Genomic DNA, 20,516 nt, shown 5'->3' with positions numbered 1-20,516 from the left:
CAATGAAGCCAGCAGAGGAAAGGAGGGCCAAGAGATGGAGAGGCCAGACCATTTCATTTGAGCCCCTGAATCCAGTTTTACCTCAGCTTTCTTCCCTGTTACATAAGGCAGTTTGAGTTGAGTTTCTGTCTCTTGCTGCCCAAAGAGCTCAGGGAGACTGTTGTTCACATGTATGACCCATTTGGTCCTTGCCACAGCTCCGGGGTGTGGGGAAAATTAGTCCCATTTTGCAGATGAGGAAAAGTGAGGCTCAAAAAGGAGTCACTTGGGCCAAGGTTAACAGCTGATATGTGGAGTAAAGACTTGGAACCGGCTCTCTCTAATTCACTACTGAGCACCCCCGTTGTGAAGAGAACATCTAATTTGGAAACCCTCCCCCCTCGGATTCCCCCGTCTCCGGCTCTGAGGTGTCCAGGAACACCCTGGGGACAGCCTGTCACCCTGGCCTGTCCCTTCCTGGTCTCAGGCGCTCCCAGCCCTTTCCACCTTCCCACACACACAGACAGACACAGGTTTGGCTGCAAGAGTGTCTGGCGTTTAATCTCACGTTGCGGCGGCCAGGAAGGCGAGGGGGTGGTCCAGCTCACTCCCGATTCCGGATGCCGCCGCCGCCGCCGCCTCATCCCCCCGGATTCTCCTCTCTGACCGCGGGCGCGCTGGGCTGCCGGCCTCTGGGTTCACAGTGGGGGCCGCGGGGCCCACTAGGGCGGGTCTCGGGAGGCGAGGTAGGCGGCCAGGGTCACCAGGGCGGCCGCGTAAGTGCACACGCCCAGCCCCACAGCCAGGACCCCCAGCAGGAAGGCGCGGCGGGAGGCGGCCCCTGCCCCCTGGACGTCCCCCTCGGCCCAAGCCTTGTTGGTCTGTGGAGGCGTTGGGCAGCGGTGACTCAGGCATCCCCTCACCCCACCCTGCTTCCCGCAGCCCTAGTCCCTCCCCCACCCGACACACCCCTGTATTTATTCATATATTACAAAAAAAACTAGGGAGTACCACTGTGGGTCACGCACAGCTGGGCACTGGGGGTACGAGTGACTAATAAAAATATACTATTACTAGATGCCACTGTTCCAACTCATTTTATCCTCACAATGACCCTGAGGTAGGAACTATTCCCTTTTCACGGATGAGGAAAATGAGGCGCAGGGAAGTTCAGTGGCTTGCCCAAAATCTTAAGTGTGACAGACCTAGGATCTGACTTCAGGTTCTTCACCACCACTCCGCTCCCCTCGAAGGATGTGCGAATCCTTCGCTCCATCTCTATCCCCCCCCCAACCCCCGCAAGAGCTCCTCTGTTTTGTTTTCTTTTGAATGCATTTTTCTCTTTTATATCCAGTCCCCTCCCAATCCCACACACAGACTGACCTTCTGGGCTAGGCAGAAGGCGGCAATGCCCACGGGCCAGAAGCAGCACAGCATGGAGAAGACGGCCAAGCCGAGGTGGTCGTGGGGTAGGAGCGGCGAGAGAAGGCTGCCCCCATCCCAGTCTGAGTCACTGTCACTGGATGACACATCCTATGGGCAACAGAGGGCCTGGTGGGCATCTCCACCCATCTTCCCTGCCTCACTGCTCTGCTCCCCATAGCCCCCAAAGACCAATACCAGGGCCTCCCCAGAAACACCAAGACAGAAAAACGTCCAGGGGATAGGCTCTTAACTGTTCTACATCTGGATCCCCATGAGGGGAAGCTGTGAGCCCTGTCTCCAGAGAAAAGCCCCACCCACACCCAAAGTTTTGAGTTCATTTTCAAGGAGTTCACCAGTCCAATCATGGATACTACAATTGCTTATAATCTCTGAGTTGAAAACCCCTGAAGCAGAGACAGCCACCATCGGGGACAGGAACCTGCAAAAAGATGGAGATTAGGGGAGACAGCTCTGGTGGCCTAAATGTCTAGGACAAACCCGCCTGCTGAAACCTATAAGTTCTAGATAAAAAATACATATTTTAAAATCTTGCATCAAATAGCTCACAAGATTTTAAGGAGTTACTATAAGGCCAAAAATTAAGTGAAAAATCAAGGTTAACTTAACAAAGAGGTCGAGGCCGGCCCCATGGCGTAGCAGTTAAGTGCCCGCACTCCGCTGCTGGCGGCCCGGGTTCGGATCCCGGGCACCACCGATGCACCGCTTGTCAGGCCATGCTGTGGCAGCGTCCCATATAAAGTAGAGGAAGATGGGCACAAATGTTAGCCCAGGGCCCATCTTCCTCAGCAAAAAGAGGAGGATTGGCATGGATGTTAGCTCAGAGCTGATCTTCCTCACAAAAAAAAAAAAATTTAACAAAGAGGTCAAACAAACAGCGAAGGTCCCTTTCACCTTGCAGGCATTTGCCAATCCCAGAAAAATTAACCTTTCATTCAAACCTCAAACTAGATTAAAAATGATCTCTAACTGGGAGTACCCCCAGGCAGCTGACAGAAGGAAACCAAATCCACTCTGGAGGAAAGTACCTTCATTCTAGGCCTCAAAACAATTTTTCCTAAGAATAATTTTTTAAATATGATGACCAGAATGCAGTCAAAGATAATCAAGCACACAAGGAACGGTGAATGAGAACTAGCAGAACCAATAAGGCCCTCGACGTCTTCAAATAATGGAATTATCAGACACATACAGTGTCAAGGTGATGCTTACTGCCACAATGTGGCAGAATGTGTTTCCAAAAATGGCCACAACCACCTCTCCCATCCTGCATGCTTTTCTTAGATTGTGACTGATACTGTTCCCATCAACGGGTGAGGTCTCTGTCCTCTTTCCTTGAGTCTAAGGAGGCTGTGACTCACTGGTAATTGATAGAATGTGATGGAAATAATGCCACAGGGCTTCCGAGCCAAAGTCAGAAAAGGGGGCAGCTTCTGCTTTGCTGAAACACACATGCTGGAGGCTGGAGGCATGTAAGCAGTGTGACGGCCGTGAAGCCACCATGCTGTCAGGAAGCCCAAACCAGCGACATAGGGAGACCCACATAGAGATCCTCAGACTACATGAAGAGAGAGATACCCAGCCAGCCCCCAGCTGCTTCAGCCCGTGACAGTTCCAGCTCTAGCCACCGGCTGACTGCAACCTCATGAAAGACCCTGAGGCAGAACCACCAACGGAGTCCTTCCCAAATTCCCGACCCATAGAGACCATGAGCCATCAGAATGATTGTTGTTGTTTTAAGCTACTAAATTTTGTGGTGATTTCTTTTTAGTGTGTGTGAGGAAGACCGGCGCTGAGCTAACATCCATGCCAATCCTCCTCTTTTTGCTGAGGAAGACTGGCCCTGGGCTAACATCCATGCCCACTTTATGTGGAACACCGCCACAGCATGGCCTGACAAGCGGTGTGTCGGTGTGCACCTGGGATCCGAACCGGCGAACCCCGGGCCACTGTAGCGGAGCGTGCACTTAACCGCTTGCACCACCGGGCCGGCCCCATGTGGTGATTTCTTATACAGCAATAGCAACCTGAAAACCATGTTTAAGAAATAAAAGACTGGGGCTGGCCGGTGGCACAAGTGGTTAAGTGCGTGCGCTCTGCTTCAGTGGCCAATCTTCCTCAGCAAAAAGAGGAGGATTGGCAACAGATGTTAGCTAATCTTCCTCACAAAACAAAACAAAACAAAAAAAGAAATAAAAGACAAATTTGACAATGTGTACAAGGAATGAGAAATTATAAAAAGTGACCTTAAGGAGGCAGGCCAGTGGTGTAGTGGTTAAGTTCAGTTTGGTTCCCAGGCACAGACCTACACCACTCAGTGGCAGCCGTGTTGTGGCGGCAACCCACATACAAAATAGAGGAAAGATTGGTACAGATGTTAGCTCATAGCCAATCTTTCTCAAGCAAAAAGAGGAAGATTGGTAACAGATGTTAGCTCAGGGCCAATCTTCCTCACCAAAAAAAAAAAAAAAGTGACATTAATTTGAAAAAAGACACCAGGGCCAACAGAGGCCAGAGATGTGTCCGCTCTGGAGACAGAGGGACACATGGAGAGCCAGGGAGTCAGAAATCAGAGGGAAGATGGAGAGCCAAAGGCAAAAGGACAAAGATGAGAGACACATCTGGAGAGAAAAAGGTAAAGAAACCAGGGGAGATGTAGCACAGGAAAAACCATAACCTGAAAAAGTGAGAATCCAGGCCGAAGGCAGATAGCCCAGCCAGGTTGCCAGATGTTGACCACAGCTGGGTTGGCCTCTAGCCCCCTCCCCCTGCTCCCACGAAGGCCTACCTCAAGGTCGGGGGGCCCTGGCTCCCCCAGGCTGGCGCTCACAGAGGGAAGAGGTGGTAGGCACTGCCAACCCCTCAGCGACTCCGCAAAGGCTGTCTCTCGAAAGGGAGGCCCCAGCTCAGGCTCCCCAGTTTTCTGGACAGCCGGCTCGCAGCCCACGCCCGCCAGCAGAGGCCGCTGGAGCTCTCGGAGACTGGGGCTCTCCATGGCTGGGGAGAGGCTCCTCTGGGAGGAGTGTCCTGGGGGTAGGGGAAAGAAAAAGACAAGTTGTAAAAGTCTCCCCTTGCTCCTTCCCCTGACTTCTGACTCTGGAGAGACTCCAGGCAGAGACTAGTTAGTTCAACAACCCTTAGACCCATTTACAGATAGTAAAACTGAGGCCCAGAGCATAAAAGAGGCTGGCCCAAGTTGGGAAGAGAACTCAGGGGTCTGCACATTCAATTCTGGGCATCTCTCTCCTCAAGTTAAACCACTTACCTGTTGCACACTTATTCCAAACCCTGCCTTACACACTTACTTGCCCCATGAACTTAACACACCCATCCTGGGTTCACATACCCATCCCTCTCACCTACACCCATCCCCAATGACACTTTGCACTTCACTCTAGTCCACACACCCCCTGTTGCCACGGAAGCCTGCACACTCTGAATACCCAAGTGCCCTGCCACACCCACCCATTCAGGCAAGCCTAACCCCCACCACCGCCCACTCATCTCCCAAGGGACTCCCGGCATACTTGCCCCAGACAACATCAGCTTCCAGAAAACACCGCTCCGGAGCCCCCAACCTTCTTACACACTCATCTCAAGTGACTCCTTGCAGGCTCCTAATCCCCCCAGCATCAGATGCCCCCATATGCATAGGCTTCCCACACATGCAGCCCGGACACTCTCCCTTGTTCCCATCACATCCCTTGCACACTTGCCCCAAACACCCGATCCACGCACCCTTCCCCTATTCCACCCACACCCATGACCCCACACTACTCCCTGCGCACCCACCCGCTCCCCAGACACCTCCTGTTTTACCAGAATCCACCTTTACACACCTCCCCCATAACATCCCCAACCCACCACACACTTGTGCACACTCAACCACAAAGAATATTCTCACCCCACCATCCCCCCGGGGGGCGCCCAAGCCTCTCGCCTTGACTCCAAACCTGGCTTGAGCCGATTTCCTCGCTAACGGTTGGCCTCCCCATCCCCAACGCCAGGACCCGCGGGAGGGGCTGTGCCCCCCACCTCCGCCTCTCACTCACCGCCCACGGCCAAATGCTGGGACCTCCTGGGCCTCCTGCACCGACGCCCGCCCCGACCCCGCCGCCCGGGGATGGGGAACTCAGTGCGCCCCGCGACCGGTTCTGCTCCCCTCTCTGCGCCCCGGGCCCGCAGCGCGCGGGGGTGGGGATGGGGGCGGGGCGCGGGCTCCCCGGCTCCTCCTTCGCGGTGGTCGGGGAGGGGGCCTTGAAGGCCGACGTCAGCGCCCGGGCCGACCCCTGCCTCCCCGGGTGTGCGGGAGCAAGCGGGAGTCTCCGAGGACGGCAGGCTCTGAGCCCAGGCCCGAGCGCAGCGGGGCGGAGGAGGGGGCGCCCCCGATCCTCCAGGACCTTCCTGGCTTGGCCCCGCCTCCACCCCCACTCTCCCTCCCCTCCCCAATAATAATAGCAGCAGCAATGACGGCTAACTATGTGTACTGTTGTTAGTGCTTCCATACACACGTACGCATTTACTCTTCAGAACGACCTCGGAGGCACCATCATGTATTGTCCTGTTGTGCACGGGAGGATACAGGCGCGGAGAGGTGAGGGCCTCGCCTGAGAGCACGCTGCCAGTTGCCTGAGTGCAGACTATCTCCGCCCCTGTGCGTTAGATGCTTCACGCTCATCATCGTGTTGATTCCTCTCAGGAGCTCTCTTTCTGTCCCTATTTTGCAGATAAAGAAACTGAGGTTCAGACATATGCTCACTTGGCTAAGGTAACAACTGGAACCAGGCCCGGCAGATTGAAACCCAGGGCTGTATTCCTTGCTGGCCTAAGAGGCAGAAATTGGGGTGGGGGCTTCCAGGGAGAGGAGGCAGAGGTGGGAGTGATAACGCTGGTTATCAGGTGGTACAGGTGGTGGTTATGAGTCAGTGTTTGGACCCACACAGACCTGAGTTCCTTTCCAGGCTCTTCAAGGCACTTGCTGTGTGACTTCTGCATAATGGCGTCACCTCTCTGAACCCCAATGTCTTCATCAGTAAAACGGGGTAAATTCTCCCTGCCTCTTAGATGTGATAACATACATAAAGCACTTAGATTGGTGTGATAACAAATGTCTGCCATTTACCCAAAGCCTGGCAAAGTAGGCGCTCTGAACGTGGTTGATGATGTTTGTGAATATGATTATTATATCCATCTCCTTCAGTCTGACTGGGGGACTCTCCTCGCCCTGCAGGCCTCCACCTCCTTCAGGGAGCCCACCCAACTTGCACTGGCTTCCCTTTCCCAGAAACCCTCTGTCTCAGCAGTCCCAGTCAGCCAAACTGGAGGATTCCCCTGCCCACATGGGGCCAGGCAGAGTTCCCTCGCTCCAGGGCTCCAGGGCTCCGTGCCAGAAGACCAGACGCTGGAGCTGGCACGGGCCCCGTTCCCGGGGAGAGCAGATGGCGTCTGCAAGTGCACTTGGCTCAGCCAGAGTTTCTGGCAGACAACAGAGGCGGGGAGACCCAGGGGAGGGTAGATGAGAGGGAAAGGGAGCAGGGTTGTTTTATCCGGGAGAGAGAACCTGTTACTCTCTATCTCCTTAACCTTGGCTTATCACTATGAAGCATGATATATTTCTGTTTGTAGTTGGAGTGTCAGCTCCAGGAGGGCTGGGATTTGACGTGTTTTGTTCACTGCTGTGTCACAGAGCCTAGAACAGTGCCTGGCATAAAGTGGGCCTTTAATACATATTTGTGGGGTGAGGGCATGAATTCCCACCAGCCTCAGTTTTTCACCAAATCTCTGAGCTCTATGGGTCCCTTCGCCCTCTAGGCCACCTAAAGATTCCTTCACTTCCAGTTAGATCTCTCTGGCCACCATCAGCCTTGTACAGTGTCCCCAACCCCACCCGTTTCAGGGGGTCACAAGAGGCCCGGGACTCTTAACGTTTGTGATGGTCCTGGGATATTAAACACGAGGTTCCAGCCGGGATCATCAACGAAGCTTAAGCCATTGAGAGAAAGTCTGACTAGAAACAGGATATTTATTTAGTCTCAAAGTATCTTCCCACAGATGACTTATTTATTACAAAAGAAAACAAATAGTCTTAGTGGAGGATACCAGCAGCCGCCACCTCAGCCAAGTGACAGAAGTTAACATCACCAGTATTGGGACAGATCGACATCACGTGCCTCCAGAGGTGCACCAAGAAGGACACACATCATTTCTGTAGTTTTCCTGCCAAAAAAGCATCATCTGAATCTAATCATGAGAAAACGTGAGACAAAGCCAATTTAAGGGACACTCTATAAAGTAGCAGGCCTGTACTCTTCAAAATGTCAGTGTCATGAAAACCAAAATAATAACAAAAAAATTAAAAACCTGGCAGGTCTGTTCTAGATTAAAGGTGACTAGGGGATGGCCTGGGGGCATAGTGGTTAAGTTTGCGTGCTCTGCTTCTGTGGTCAGGGTTCACGGGTTCCTATCCTTGGCACGGACCTACACACCGCTTATCAAACCATGCTGTGGCGGCGTCCCATATACAAAGTAGAGGAAGATTGGGACAGATGTTAGCTCAGGAACAATCTTTCTCAAGCAAAAAGAGGAAGATTGGCAACAAGTGTTAGCTCAGGGCCAATCTTCCTCACCCAAAAAAATCAATAAAAAAATTAAAAAATAGATTAAAGGTGACTAAAGAAACATGACAATTGGGGCCGGCCTGGTGCTGTAGAGGTTAGGTTCGCACGCTCCGCTTCAGCAGCCCAGGGTTCACAGGTTCAGATCCCGGGTGCGACCTACACACCGCTCATCAAGCCATGCTGTGGTGGCATCCCATATACAAAATAGAGGAAGATTGGCACAGATGTCAGCTCAGGGACAATCTTCCTCAAGCACAAAGAGGAAGATTGGCAACACATGTCAAGCAAAAAGAGGAAGATTGGCAACAGATGGTAGCTCAGGGTGACTCTTCCTCACCAAAAAAAAAAAAAAAAAAAGTTCAGTTAGTGATTACCCTTGGGGGCATCCTGGAGGAGGCATGAAGGGCATCCTGGGGGGCTGGTCACGTTCTTTTCTTGAAGCGAATTCTGGTTACTAGGTGTGTTGAGTTTATGAAATTGAATCCAGCTTTTCATTTATGATTTGTGCACTTTTCTGTACATATATTATACTTCGAATGGTTATTTTTGAAAAAGAGTGAGTTAGAGCTTTACATACTGACACGGTCTATAAATTTCCAAGATGTATCGCTGAGTGAAAAAAGCAAGATGTAAAACAATACGTACAGTCACTATGGAAAACAGTATGGCAGTTCCTCAAAAAATTAAAAATAGAATTGCCACGTGATCCAGCAATTCCACTTCTGGGTGTATACCCCAAAGAACTGACAGCAGGGTCTTCAAGAGATATGTGTACACCCACGTTCACAGCAGCACTATTCACAACAGCCAAAAGGTGGAAGCAACCCAAGTGTCCATCAACAGGTGAATGGATTAAAAAAACAGGGTGTATATATACAGTGGAATATTATTCAGCTTTACAAAGCAAGGGAATTCTGACATGTGGTACAACATGGATGATCCTTGAGGACATTATGCTCAATGAAATAAGCCAGTCATAAAAGGACAAATATTGAACGATTCTACTTATATGAGTTACCTAGAGTAGTCAAATTCATAGAGACAGAAAGTAGAAGGGTGGTTACCAGGGACGGAAGGGAGGGGGGAATGGGGAGTTTTTGTTTAATGGTTACAGAGTTTCAGTTTTGCAAGATGAAAAGAGTTCTAGAGATTGGTTGCACAATTATGCGAATGTACTTAATGCCACTGAGCTGTACAATTAAAAATGGCTAAGATGGTAAATTTTATGTGTATTTTACCACATTTTTTTCTTTTCGGTGAGGGAGATTGGCCATGAGCTAACATCTGTGCTCATCTTCCTCTATTTTGTACATGGGACGGCGCCACAGCATGGCTTGATATGCAGTGCCTAGGTCCACACTGGGGATCTGAACCTGCGAACCCTGGGCTGCTGAAGCAGAGTGCATGAACTTAACCACTGTGCCACTGGGCCAGCTCCAACCACATTTTTGAAAAATTTAAAAATAAAAAGTAAAAAGTAAATAAATAAGTATTCAGTGTGATTCTTGTAAAAAAAAGAATATGTGGGGGCTGGCCTGCTGGCATAGTGGTTAAGTTCATGCACTCTGCTCTGGCGGCCTAGAGTTCAGGGGTTCAGATCCTGGGTGTGGATCTACACACTGCTCATCAAGCCATGTACAAAGTAGAGGAAGACTGGCACAGATGTTAGCTCAGGGACAATCTTCCTCACCAAAAATAGTAATAATAATAATAATATGTAAAATATGCCATTTCACTAATAACAACAACAGTAAAAGCCATCAATAATAGCAAATATTTATGGTGCTTCCTATGTGCCAGGCACTGTCCTAAATTCATTACATACTCGTATTAGCTATCTTTTGCTGCGTAACAAATTATCCCCCAAAACTTAGTGGCTTAAAACAACAAACGTATATCATCTGACATGGTTTCTGTCAGTCAGGAATCTGGCAACAGCTTAGCTGGGTGGTTCTGGCTCCGGACATCTCACGAAGTTACAGTCAGCATGTTGGCCATAGCTATATATAGTCATCTGAAGACTTGACTGGGGTTAGAAGATCTGCTTCCAAGATAGGTCACTCACATGGTGCTGGTTGCTGGCAGGAGGCCTCAGTTCTTCCCCATTTGGGTCTCTCAAGTGCCTGCTTCACCGCCATTGATACCGTCTCAACACAAGATTGACATAAGGGAAGCCACATTGTAGAAAAGAAACCATACTGTAATTCTCAATGACCTCTGACTCACTGACCCAACTGGATATGCACCCTTCAGGCGATGTACATGCTCTGTAGATTTTATGGCCCCTGCTTGAGTATGTACCTGTCAGCTGTGATAAGTAATGTGATGACCCCCTGGGCAGAGAGTCTATGCTGATAGCCATCATCAATGACAATGGAAAGATCTGGTGTGGCAACTCCCAGTCTAACACCAGAGGGCTAACATTCCTAACCCCCTCCTGCATAACCCACTGGCCTACAGAACTGCCTCAAGATGCTGTGCTCCCCTTAAGATGGTTCTTTAGGACGCTAGTCCCCCATCTTCCAATTTGCTAGCTTATTGCTTAATAAATGCCCTTTCTCTGCCACCATCTTGCCTCTTGACAATTGGCTTTTGTCTTGTGGCAAGCAGATCATGCCCTTTGCGCAGTAACATCATCACAACATGGTGGTGGACCTCCCTCAGTGATGTGATCCAAGAAAAAGAGGAAGGAGGAAGCCTCAATGCCTTTTGTGGCCCAGTCTCAGAAGTTACCCAGCAGGGCCGGCGCTGTGGCATAGCGGTTAAGTGTGCGCACTCTGCTGCTGGTGGCCCAGGTTCAGATCCCGGATGCGCACCCATGTACCACTTGTCAGGCCATGCTGTGGCAGCATCCCATATAAAGTGGAGGAAGATGGGCACGGATGTTAGCTCAGGGCCAGTCTTCCTCAGCCAAAAAAAAAAAAAAAAAAACGAGGAGGATTGGCATGGATGTTAGCTCACGGCTGATCTTGCTCACAAAAAACAAAAAAAGGCACCCAGCAACACTTTTGTCACACTCTATTTGTTACAAGCAAGTTACTAAGTGCAGCCCATACTGGATGGTAGAGGAATTAGTCTCCACCTATTGAAAGAAGGGGTGTCAAAGAAGCTGTGGACATTATTTCAAAACAGCTTCATCCATTAGCTCATCAAATCCTGACAACAGTCCAACAAGGTGGGTCCTATCATTCAACCTCACATTACAGATGAGGAAACTGAGGCACAAAGAGGCTAAAGGTCACATAGAAGGGGCCGAGCCGAGACTTAAATCCAGGCAATTGACTTGGGAACCATTTTCTTTTTTTGTGTGTGAGGAAGATTGGCCCTGAGCTAACATCTGCCAATCCTCCTCTTTTTGCTGAGGAAGAATGGCCCTGGGCTAACATCTGTGACCATCTTCCTCCACTTTATGTGGGATGCCGCCACAGCGTGGCCTGACAAGCGGTGCGTCAGTGCCAGGATCCCAACCCCAGGCCGCTGCAGCGGAGTGCGTGCACTTAACCGCTACGCCACAGGGCCAGCCCCTGGGAACCTTTTTCTTAATCACTAATATCACCCAGTGGGGAAGAAACCAATTGAAGAAAAAATATTTAAGAAGGAGCATTGACAGGCCTTGATGACTTGTCGCATGTGGGAAGTGATGGAGTCTAGGAGGACACCCAGGCACAACTTCCATATTCCTTTGACACTGGGAGACGTGTATCCAAGAGAGGCAGGATAGCAGAAAGGTTGAGAACACAAGGTTTAAAGCAAGGTTTAAAGAGTCAGACAGAACTGTGATCGATTTGGCTAAGACAAAAGATTTTGCCTCAATTTCTTCATCTTAAATAAAGCCAATAATGTTACCTACCCTGCAAGGATTAAAGGAGACCATGCATGCAAAACGATCAGTTTACAGGGGCTGTCGCAGAGAAAGCACTCAATAAATGGTAGCTTTCAAATATATCTATTAGTGAAATATTATCCTATTAAATTATTTATATAAATATTATACTATTGAAATGTTGCCCCCTCCCTATAACTTTGAGCTGGTGACTCGAACTTTTGTGGTCCCGTTTTGCTAAAAAGTAGGAGAAAAAGTTCCCTTTGGACTCCTGGTCTGGGCTGGAGGAGTAACTAAGGGTCAACTGCACTTAGGGGGCGGGAAAGGCCCTGCTCAGGAAATCAGAACGTATCAGGGCCGCTGACAGTCTCCTTGCGCCCATTACATGGATGAGATAATGGAGACACAAAGGCGTGCAAGGCCACAAGATAAGACACTGGCAGAGTCTAGTCTTCAAGAACCGGATTTTCTGCAGAAAAAGGGGCCGCAGTTCCTCATTTCTCATACCCCTGCCCCCACACCCGCCTCCTTGCTCAGAGCCAGCAGTAACTGAACTGGGCAGTATTTCTGAGAAGGAAGTTGGATTTATCAGTCCTTGAGGAGCCTGGGGGAACTCTAAAAAAGGAAGGAAACCCCCCTCCCCAACTTCTCGAGTCTCTCTGAAAGAGGAAGGATCTTTTTTCCAGTTATGAGGCAGGGGGATGCACACAATGACCTGAGAAAGAGTCCCTCTTGTTCCTGGCTCAAGTCTCTGATTTGTGGTCCGGTTGGGAGAGAGTTTAGGGGAGCATAGGGCATCGACGTCTTCGCTTATTTTGTAAAGAGGGTTACTGGAAGAAACAGTTGGCGCTCAAACTTCCTCAGCCACACTCAAGATGGCAGCTGCCCGGCCACGCCCCAAAAGGCGGAACCGTGGGTCGTGGCTGGAGAGACACTTTTCCCAAAATGGAGACAGCGGGGGAGAGAAAACGTCCATCATAGCTTAGCCCCACCCTCGAGGACGGCTAGGGCCAATTAGCGACGCGCAGGGCGGGTGCAAGGCCAGGGGAAGAGGCTGCTGTTGCCCCAGCAACAAGCAGGGAGCCCGGAGGCGGGCGCGGCTCGGAGGGATCTCACTGCTTCAGATCTCTCACTGCTGGGAAAGTCCTGGGAGAGGGGCGAACCAGGCCTGGGAATTCAGCGCCCGCGGAGAGAGGGACAGGTCAGGCCCATGAACTCCAAGCCCCACTGCCGCTTTCGCCCCTCCTAACCGTTAAGCGCTCTGAGGTAGGAATAACGCATGCGCGGGCTTAGAGGCGGGGCTAAGGCGGCCATGCACTTAAGACGCATGCGCCTCATGGAGCTTGGGCGATCTGACGCGAGGGGGCGGGGCTTCTGTGCTTGTGGGCGGAGCCGTAGGCCCCTGGGGCGGGGCTTTCCGTCGTAATGAGCAAGAGGAAAAGGTTATTTTAAGGCAGGCAAAGTTAGACGCCAGCTTCTCAGCCCAGCTCCCCATATTTATCCGGGGCTCTCCTAGCGAGGCAGTTAGGATCATGGTTAAGACTGCTGCCTCAGTGGTTTGACGAAACTAGCTTGGAATCCTAGTACAGCCCCTTACTCCGTGGGGCTCAGTTTTCCCATCTGTCAGGTGGACATAATAATACCCGTATCTCAGAGGGCTGTGATTATATCTTTCCCCTCTCAGGGCCATGGCTGAGGTGCACGTGATCGGGCAGATCTTGGGTGCCACAGGTTTCTCGGAAAGTAGCCTCTTCTGCAAGTGGGGCGTCCACACAGGTATTCCGGGCCTGGTTCATTTCCCCACCAAGAGCCCCCTAGCCTAGATGCTCCACCCTCCTTCCTTGATGCCCTGACCATTCCCTGCTCTGCATCTTCCATTGGCTCTCAGGACTCCTAGCCTGACCACACTGTCCACGTGATTCTCAGGCTCCCTTCTTATTCCTTCCTATCCCATCTCTGGGGGCTCTGACTCCCACTCTCTGAACACACAGCCCCTAAAGATGGGGACTACAGGCTAGACCCCCCCACACACACACTTCCAATGCTCAAAACAGTAGACAGCCCTAACCCCACTGTTTGGACTTTGCTCCCTGTCTTAGGGGTGCCTTGGGTCCCTCTGGCATCTTAATTCTTTGCTTAACAGCCTCTACTTTATTGAGTTCTTACTGTAAAATGGAAGTTTTCATCCCAGATTTACACAGGAGAGGCCACCCTCCTGTATTCATAATTCTCTGTGGGAATGTAGGAACCCCATTCTGGCTGTCATACAAGTCCATCCACACAGCCCCTGGAGGGACCTCAGAGGCTCCAATTTTCATGCCTCCCCATCAAAGGCAGTATAGCATGGTGGTGCAGCATAATGGTTAGGGCCATAGGCTGCCAGATCTGGGCTCAAATACGAACCTATTCATTGGGGGACTTTGGACTTGACTGCCCTGAGCCTTCCCTTCCTTGTCTGATAATGAAGCTAACAGCAGCTAAGAGGCAGCAGAGTGTTGAGGTTAAGAGCACAGACTGCCTGGGTTCAAAACCAGCTGTGGCTTATTAATTATGTGACCTTGGGCATTGTCTTTGCCTCAATTTCCCTGTCTGTACTATAGGAATAATCACAATACTTACCTCATGGGGTTGTTGTGAGGACTAAGTGGACATCACCAGCACTTAGAAGAGGGCCTGGCTTAGTAAGTGCTCAGTGAGTGTCTGGCTCCTGTAACAATTGGGTGGGACTTATTTTTAAAGCCCAGGTATGCTGCTTGGCACAGGAACATGCCCGTGCTACGAGTGTGGCTATTGCCATTATCATGTCTTCAGGCCCCGGGTCCTTGGTGATTTCACTGGTGGGTAGGGTGCTGGTTGAGATTGCCTGGGAATTTGGGGTCCTCCAGCTGAGCCCAGTCAGACTTGGGTTCCAGTCCAGCTGTCCCGTCTTGGAGCCCCCGTTTCCTCTTCTGTAAAGTGGGAACGTTTGTCCTTCATAGGGATGTTGGGAAGTCTCGCATGTGAAGAACTAGACTCAGGGCCTGGCACTTTCCTTGCATGGCCCAGAAGGGAGCAGTAACTAACGTGATTTTTATTATTTCAGGGGGCTCTTGCGAGGTAGTTAATCTAGCAGAGAGCTCAGGGGCAGTCGGATAAAGGGATTGAACTCTGCAGTCAGACAGAGCTCAGTTTGAATCCAGCTCCACTGTGGGACCTAGGTGTGTGGTCCTGCTGTATCCCCAACGTGGAGAACAGTGCTTGGCACACAGTAGGTGTTCAATGAATGTTCATGGAATGAATGGCCAAGTGACTTTCCTTCTTAGAGTCGGTTTCTTTACCTGTAAAATGAGGATTGGATTAGCACCTGCCTCCTAGGATCACTTATTTGTCCAACAAACATTTGTTGAGCACCTTCTGTATACCAAGATCTGGGTTGGAGGTCCAGGGGATCCTAGCAGTGTACAAGATCCCTGCTGTCCTGGGGCTCACAGTAGGGGAGACAGAAAATAAATCAGCAGATAAAGAAACGGGCACAGTGATGACAGATCGTGGTAAGCACTAGGAAGAAATGGGAAGAGATGATGTGATGGAGACTAGTTTGGGGAAAGGGGGGTGAGGGAGAACCCCTCTGCGAAAGCAGCACTTGAGCTGGTTCCTGAAGGATGAAAAAAAAAGCCAGGCATGGGGACATCCAGGAGCAGAGCTTTCTTGGCAGAGGGAACAGCCAGTGCAAAGGCCCGAGGACAGGAACAAAAATAGGACCAGTGAGGCCCAAGGGTGGTGAGGGCTGGGGAGAGTGATGGGAGCTGAGTTGAGGAAGGGGGCACAGGCCAGGCTACACAGGCCTTGTGGGCTGTGGAGGAGAGTGGGTAAACTGGGGGCCAGGGTGGGGATTAAGAGTCCCAGAGGGCAGATTAAATGAATTCATTCCTAAAGCGCTTAGCACAGCGTCTGGCATTGAGTAAGCACCCAGCGCATTTTTGCTATTATTATCAGCCTCAGTGGGATCGCTGTTATCATGCACCTTTCTCCATGTGCCTGGGGAGAGCACCCTTAGCCCAGTCTTAGTCCTTGCACCAGGTGGGGTGAGAACAGTAATAAGATGATATCCAACACTTATCTAGCACTTACCATGCCCCAGGACTGTGCTAAGGGCTTAGCGTGTATCAGCTCATGTAATCTTCTCACAAAACTTTGAGAAATGCGTTATTGTTAGACCCACTTTACAGATAGGGGGACTGAGGCAAAGGTGACTTGCCCAAGGTTGCACAGGCAGGAAGAAGTAGTGCCAGGATTTGAACCCAGACATTTGGCTCCAGAGTCCATGCTTTGTAAGCCCTGCCCCCTAATGTCAGGGAGAAATGGGGTCCTACAGCCACAGTCACATCCCCTTCCTGGTGGCTGTCACCCACCCCTCCTTGCCCCAGTGATGTCCTGGCTCTCACTGCAGGGGCGGCATGGAAGCTCCTGTCTGGCGTGCGGGAGGGCCAAACACAGGTGGACACCCCCCAAGTAGGGGACATGGCCTACTGGTCCCACCCCATCGACCTGCACTTCGCCACCAAAGGCCTTCAAGGTAGGTCCCCGGCCTGGGCCCCGGGCCAGGCTGAGGGGAGGGGGTAGCAGCCCCCACCGCTCCTGGGACTGGGAGCTCCAAGTCCTCTGCCTGCTCCCCAGGCCCTTTGGGTCCCTTTCCCAGCCAGGCCTGGCCCTGGAGAGGCTGAGGGGAGGCCTCCCCAGGCTGGCTCTAGAGTGCATGGGACCAGGGCAGAGGCCAGGGGTGGTGGGGGAGAGGGGAGCGTGGGGACCAGGGGGAGAGGGAGGTGACTTTGAAAGAGACAAATGAAGAGAGTCTTCAATCAGGAGGAAGCTGGGAGGGGCTTATGAGAGGGAGAGAGGCAGGGCTGGTAGCAGTTGGCAGGAAGGGCTCCTCAGCTGCTCAGAGGGGAAATGAGCATGCAGGCGGAGGATGGGTATCAGAAAACCTTTTCTGGTGGAAAATTTGGGTCATTAGAGAGGAGTGCATTCCAGGAAATAGCCTAGGTAAATATGCCATATATTTCAACAATATAAATAGTATTTACTGAGCGCCTGCAGGAGGACTGCAGAGGGTGAGGTGGCAGGGGACAGAGGACAGGCCACGCAGGGCCTTGAATGCCAGGCCGCAGAGCTGAGGCCGTCTCCTGAAGGCACTAGAGAGCCAGAGCAGGCGACTGACAAGTCAGATTTCGCTTTTAAAAGATCCTTCTGGCTGCCTTGTGAGTTTTGAGGTGAGGTAGGCAACAGTCCTTTCAGCTTTTAGGGACCCCAAGTCGCCCAGTATGGGCATCATCCTTGCCTCTTCTTTTCTCAACCCCCCATTCTGTCCATCAGGAGATCCCGTTGGCTCTACCTTTGAAATGCCAAACATCCCACCACTTCTCCCCTCTCCCTCCCACCCTCACCTTTTTCTACCCTCATGTCTCACCTGGGCTATTACAGTAGGCTCTTCAGTGATTTTTCCACCCCACCCTCCAGAGTCTGTCCCCCGGTGAACACCTAAGTCAGGTCACATTCCTCCTCTGCTCCGGGCCCTCCGGGTACCCCGTCTCACTCAGGGTAAAAGCCAGAGGCTTACCAGGAATCACAAGGCCCTGCGTGATCTGGCTCTGTCACCTCCTCCCCCTGCTCCCCTCTCAGTGGGCTCCAGCACCCTGGCCCCATCAGGCAGCTGCCTCCTCAAGGCTTTTGCCCTGGCTGTTCCCTCTGCTGGGAGCGCACTCCCCTACATGTCTACATGGCCCGCTCCCTTCTCTCCTTTAAGCATTTGCTCAAATGTCACCTTCTCCATGAACCTTTTCTTGATCACCTTCTTTCTAAAACTGCATCCCCACCATCCCGCCCCCCCCCCCCCCCGGCTTTATTTTTCTCCAGAGCTGTTATCACCACCTGACATACCCTATAATTTGCTTCTTTACTACGTTTGTTATCTAGGATGTCAGCTACACAAGGGCAGGAATTTTTGTCTGCTCTGCTCACTGCTGTGTCCCTCAGCTTCTAGAAGAGGGCCCAGCACTGAGGGGTTCAGAAAAGGGGGTGAATGGGGCCGGATCTCCAAGGGTTTTGCCTACCAGGCTGAGGAGCTGAACTGTATTCTAAGGACACTGGGAAACCTGTGGAAGGGGGAGAAAAGTGGAAGATGGATTGGAGGGGGAAGAAAAAGGGCCTTGAGCCCAGAGACAGGGACAGGGTGTGGCCATGGGGAGCAAAGGAAGGAGGTGTCCAGGACAAGGCCCAAGGTGCTCACTGGGGACTGGGCTGCCCTGAGATGGGCACATGGATGAGGAGGCCACAAAGAGGGAAGTCAGCAGAGGCCTGATCCAAAGGGTCTTGAATGTTGAGGTTGGACTTCATACTGAAGGCACCGGGGAGCCATGAAAGAGTTTTGAGCAGGGGAGGAACATGGATTCAGAAAGATCCCTTTGGCTGAGAGTCCAGAGAGGAGGCTGAGGCAGAAACCCAGGGGGGAAGGACTGGGCCTGGGGTCTCCAGGAACAGGAGGCTGGGCTTTACCCATCCCTCCTTTCCTCTCTCCCTCCTGTCCTGCAGGCTGGCCCCGGCTCCATCTCCAGGTGTGGTCCCAGGACAGCTTTGGCCGCTGCCAGCTTGCAGGCTACGGCTTTTGCCACGTGCCCAGCAGTCCAGGCACCCACCAGCTGGACTGCCCCACGTGGCGGCCCCTGGGCAGCTGGCGGGAGCAGCTGGCACGGGCCTTCGTGGGTGGCGGGCCTCAGCTGCTGCATGGGGATGCCATCTACAGTGGGGCCGACCGCTATCGCCTGCACACAGCTGCCGGTGGCACCGTGCACCTTGAGCTGGGCCTACTGCTGCGCCACTTCGACCGCTATGGCGTTGAATGTTGAGGGACCCTGCCTCCGACGGCCAACCCGCATCCACACCCCTGGACCCAGTGAGGGGCAGGATGGTACAGTGGTCAGAAGTGTGGGCTCTGGAGACTGTCACACCTGACCCCAGCCAAGGCATGGCGCAGCTTCTGTCCTGGCTACCACCTCAGCCCAGTGGCTGCCCTCTCAGGTCCAGTTTCCCCATCTGTAAAACCGGGGCAGTAAGCACGTGGGGTCACAGAGGGAGGGGTGAGAAGGGGCTGCTTGGCACATGGAAGTGCTCAATAAAGGAGAGCAGTTCCCACCAGTGTGGGTGCCTTCCTGACCTCCTTCATCTGTCGGATGTCCTGTGCCCCATCCTCCCCGACACCTGCCATCCTCAGGCCCCCACCTTCTGACAGACCCGCTACCGCCATCCTCTGCCTCAACCTCTGACTCCTCCCCACTCTGGGTTACCCTCTTATGACTGTCTCTCCTTGGGGGTCCCCCTCCTCTGTCCCCCTCTCCCCAGTGGGTCCCCGTCTTCTGGCTGACCCTGTCCCCTCTGCCTCAGCCTCCCACTCTCTCTGCCCGGGGTCCCCCTTCTCTGATCCCCTGTACGCTGTGTCCCCATCCTCTGATTAAGGCCAGGTCTTCATTTTCTCGCTGACCCGCACAGTCCTCAAAGCTACACGCATCCCGGTCGTTGGGAGCGCTTTGGTAGCGCTCGGCCGCCAGGAGGCAGCACCCTGTTTGTGGGGCGGAGCCGGGGTGCCCGCCCCCTCCCCCCAGGGCTTAAGGGACCCCCCTCGGAGCCCGCCCACGCGAGATGAGGACGGTGGCCCGGCCCCCCCATACCCTCCCCCTGGGGGCCGCCCCCGCCCCGCGCGCTTCCTGGGTGGGGCCGGGGCGGCTTCAAAACCCCCCGCCGCCCCAGCCGGTCCCCGCCGCCGCCGCCGCCGCCCTTCGCGCCCCGGTCGTCCCACCGTCTCCGCCCGCCGCGGCTCAGCCAGACAGCGAGGCCCCCGGCCGGGGCCAGGGGGGACGCCCCCTCCGGGGCACCCCCCGGCTCGGAGCGGCCCACGGGGCCGGCCTCGGCCCGGAGCGGAGGAAGGAGCCGCCGAGGAGCAGCCCGAGGCCCCAGAGTCTGAGACCAGCCGCCGCCGCCCCCGCCGCCGCCGCCGCCACTGCGAGGAGGAGGGGGAGGAGGAGCGGGAGGAGGGACGAGCTGGTTGGGAGAAGAGGAAAAAAAGTTTTGAGACTTTTCCGCTGCCGCTGGGAGCTGGAGGCGCGGGGACCGCTTGGCGCGGCGCTGCCCTGCGAGGAGGCAGGACTTGGGGACCCCAGACCGCCCCCCCACCGCCTCGGACTCTTGCTCCCTCTCTGGCCCCTACACGGCGTCCCCCAGGCGCCCTCATTCCGGACCAGCCCTCAGGAGCCGCAAACCCGACTCCCAAGAAGACCTGACCCAGACCTCGGGCGCACCCCCCTGCACGCCCTCTCCCCAGCCTCTCTCCTGAGCCCCTGCGCGCCCAAGGACCCTTCTCCGGGATCCGGGAGACGGGATCTCGCTCAGATCTGCCACAGCTCCCCTATTCAGGACCACCCACCTCTGGTACCAGATCTCGCCCATCTGGGTTTCTTCGGTGGGATACCGAGAAACCACCCATCAGAGCCTCCCCTCCACCGCCGCTCCGTTCTCCCTGCGGGCCTCAACTTTTCCCCCCAGACCCTCCTACCTTTCCTCGGGAGCCCCCCCAGCCCCTGTAGGGGTGGGGCCTCCCTCTTCCCACCCCAGCCCGGCTCGCGCTC

General features: G+C 53.3%; 2 protein-coding genes across 3 annotated transcripts; one reads left to right on the top strand and one right to left on the bottom strand.

Annotated features, from left to right (window-relative positions):
- Nucleotides 1–520: 520 nt before the first annotated feature.
- On the bottom strand, nucleotides 521–5,698 carry TMEM91 (transmembrane protein 91). Its single transcript, XM_058529390.1, has 4 exons — nucleotides 5,475–5,698; nucleotides 4,211–4,449; nucleotides 1,363–1,512; nucleotides 521–860 (listed from the first exon to the last, which is right to left on the bottom strand). The coding sequence occupies exons 2-4, from the start codon at nucleotides 4,415–4,417 to the stop codon at nucleotides 702–704; spliced, it is 516 nt and encodes a 171-aa protein (XP_058385373.1). The 5' UTR covers nucleotides 4,418–4,449; nucleotides 5,475–5,698; the 3' UTR covers nucleotides 521–701.
- A 7,227-nt stretch (nucleotides 5,699–12,925) lies between these two features.
- On the top strand, nucleotides 12,926–19,537 carry B9D2 (B9 domain containing 2). 2 transcript variants are annotated; one of them, XM_058529387.1, is made up of 4 exons: nucleotides 12,926–13,063; nucleotides 13,547–13,638; nucleotides 16,292–16,417; nucleotides 18,430–19,537. In XM_058529387.1, the coding sequence occupies exons 2-4, from the start codon at nucleotides 13,551–13,553 to the stop codon at nucleotides 18,741–18,743; spliced, it is 528 nt and encodes a 175-aa protein (XP_058385370.1). In that variant the 5' UTR covers nucleotides 12,926–13,063; nucleotides 13,547–13,550; the 3' UTR covers nucleotides 18,744–19,537. The 2 variants fall into 2 exon arrangements, with proteins under 2 accessions (XP_058385370.1, XP_058385369.1); XM_058529386.1 differs by having other exon boundaries at nucleotides 12,926–13,128.
- The last annotated feature ends 979 nt before the right edge of the window (nucleotides 19,538–20,516 follow it).

The sequence above is a fragment of the Diceros bicornis genome, chromosome 34 (genome assembly GCF_020826845.1).
Source record: "Diceros bicornis minor isolate mBicDic1 chromosome 34, mDicBic1.mat.cur, whole genome shotgun sequence".
In the NCBI taxonomy this organism is placed as follows: Eukaryota; Metazoa; Chordata; class Mammalia; order Perissodactyla; family Rhinocerotidae; genus Diceros; species Diceros bicornis.
Note: the sequence above shows the minus strand (reverse complement) of the source record. Positions and strands in the feature narration are given on the sequence as shown.

Bases quoted from the DNA above. Each gene is read 5' to 3' on its own strand.
- TMEM91 (XM_058529390.1), bottom strand. From the start codon at position 4,417: ATGGAGAGCCCCAGTCTCCGAGAGCTCCAGCGGCCTCTGCTGGCGGGC. The intron at 1,513-4,210 runs GTAGGCCTTCGT...TGTTGCCCATAG, and splicing joins CAGGGCCCCCCGACCTTGAG to GATGTGTCATCCAGTGACAG. The intron at 861-1,362 runs GTCAGTCTGTGT...ACGCCTCCACAG, and splicing joins CCTTCTGCCTAGCCCAGAAG to ACCAACAAGGCTTGGGCCGA.
- B9D2 (XM_058529387.1), top strand. From the start codon at position 13,551: ATGGCTGAGGTGCACGTGATCGGGCAGATCTTGGGTGCCACAGGTTTC. The intron at 13,639-16,291 runs GTATTCCGGGCC...CTCTCACTGCAG, and splicing joins CAAGTGGGGCGTCCACACAG to GGGCGGCATGGAAGCTCCTG. The intron at 16,418-18,429 runs GTAGGTCCCCGG...CCTGTCCTGCAG, and splicing joins CGCCACCAAAGGCCTTCAAG to GCTGGCCCCGGCTCCATCTC.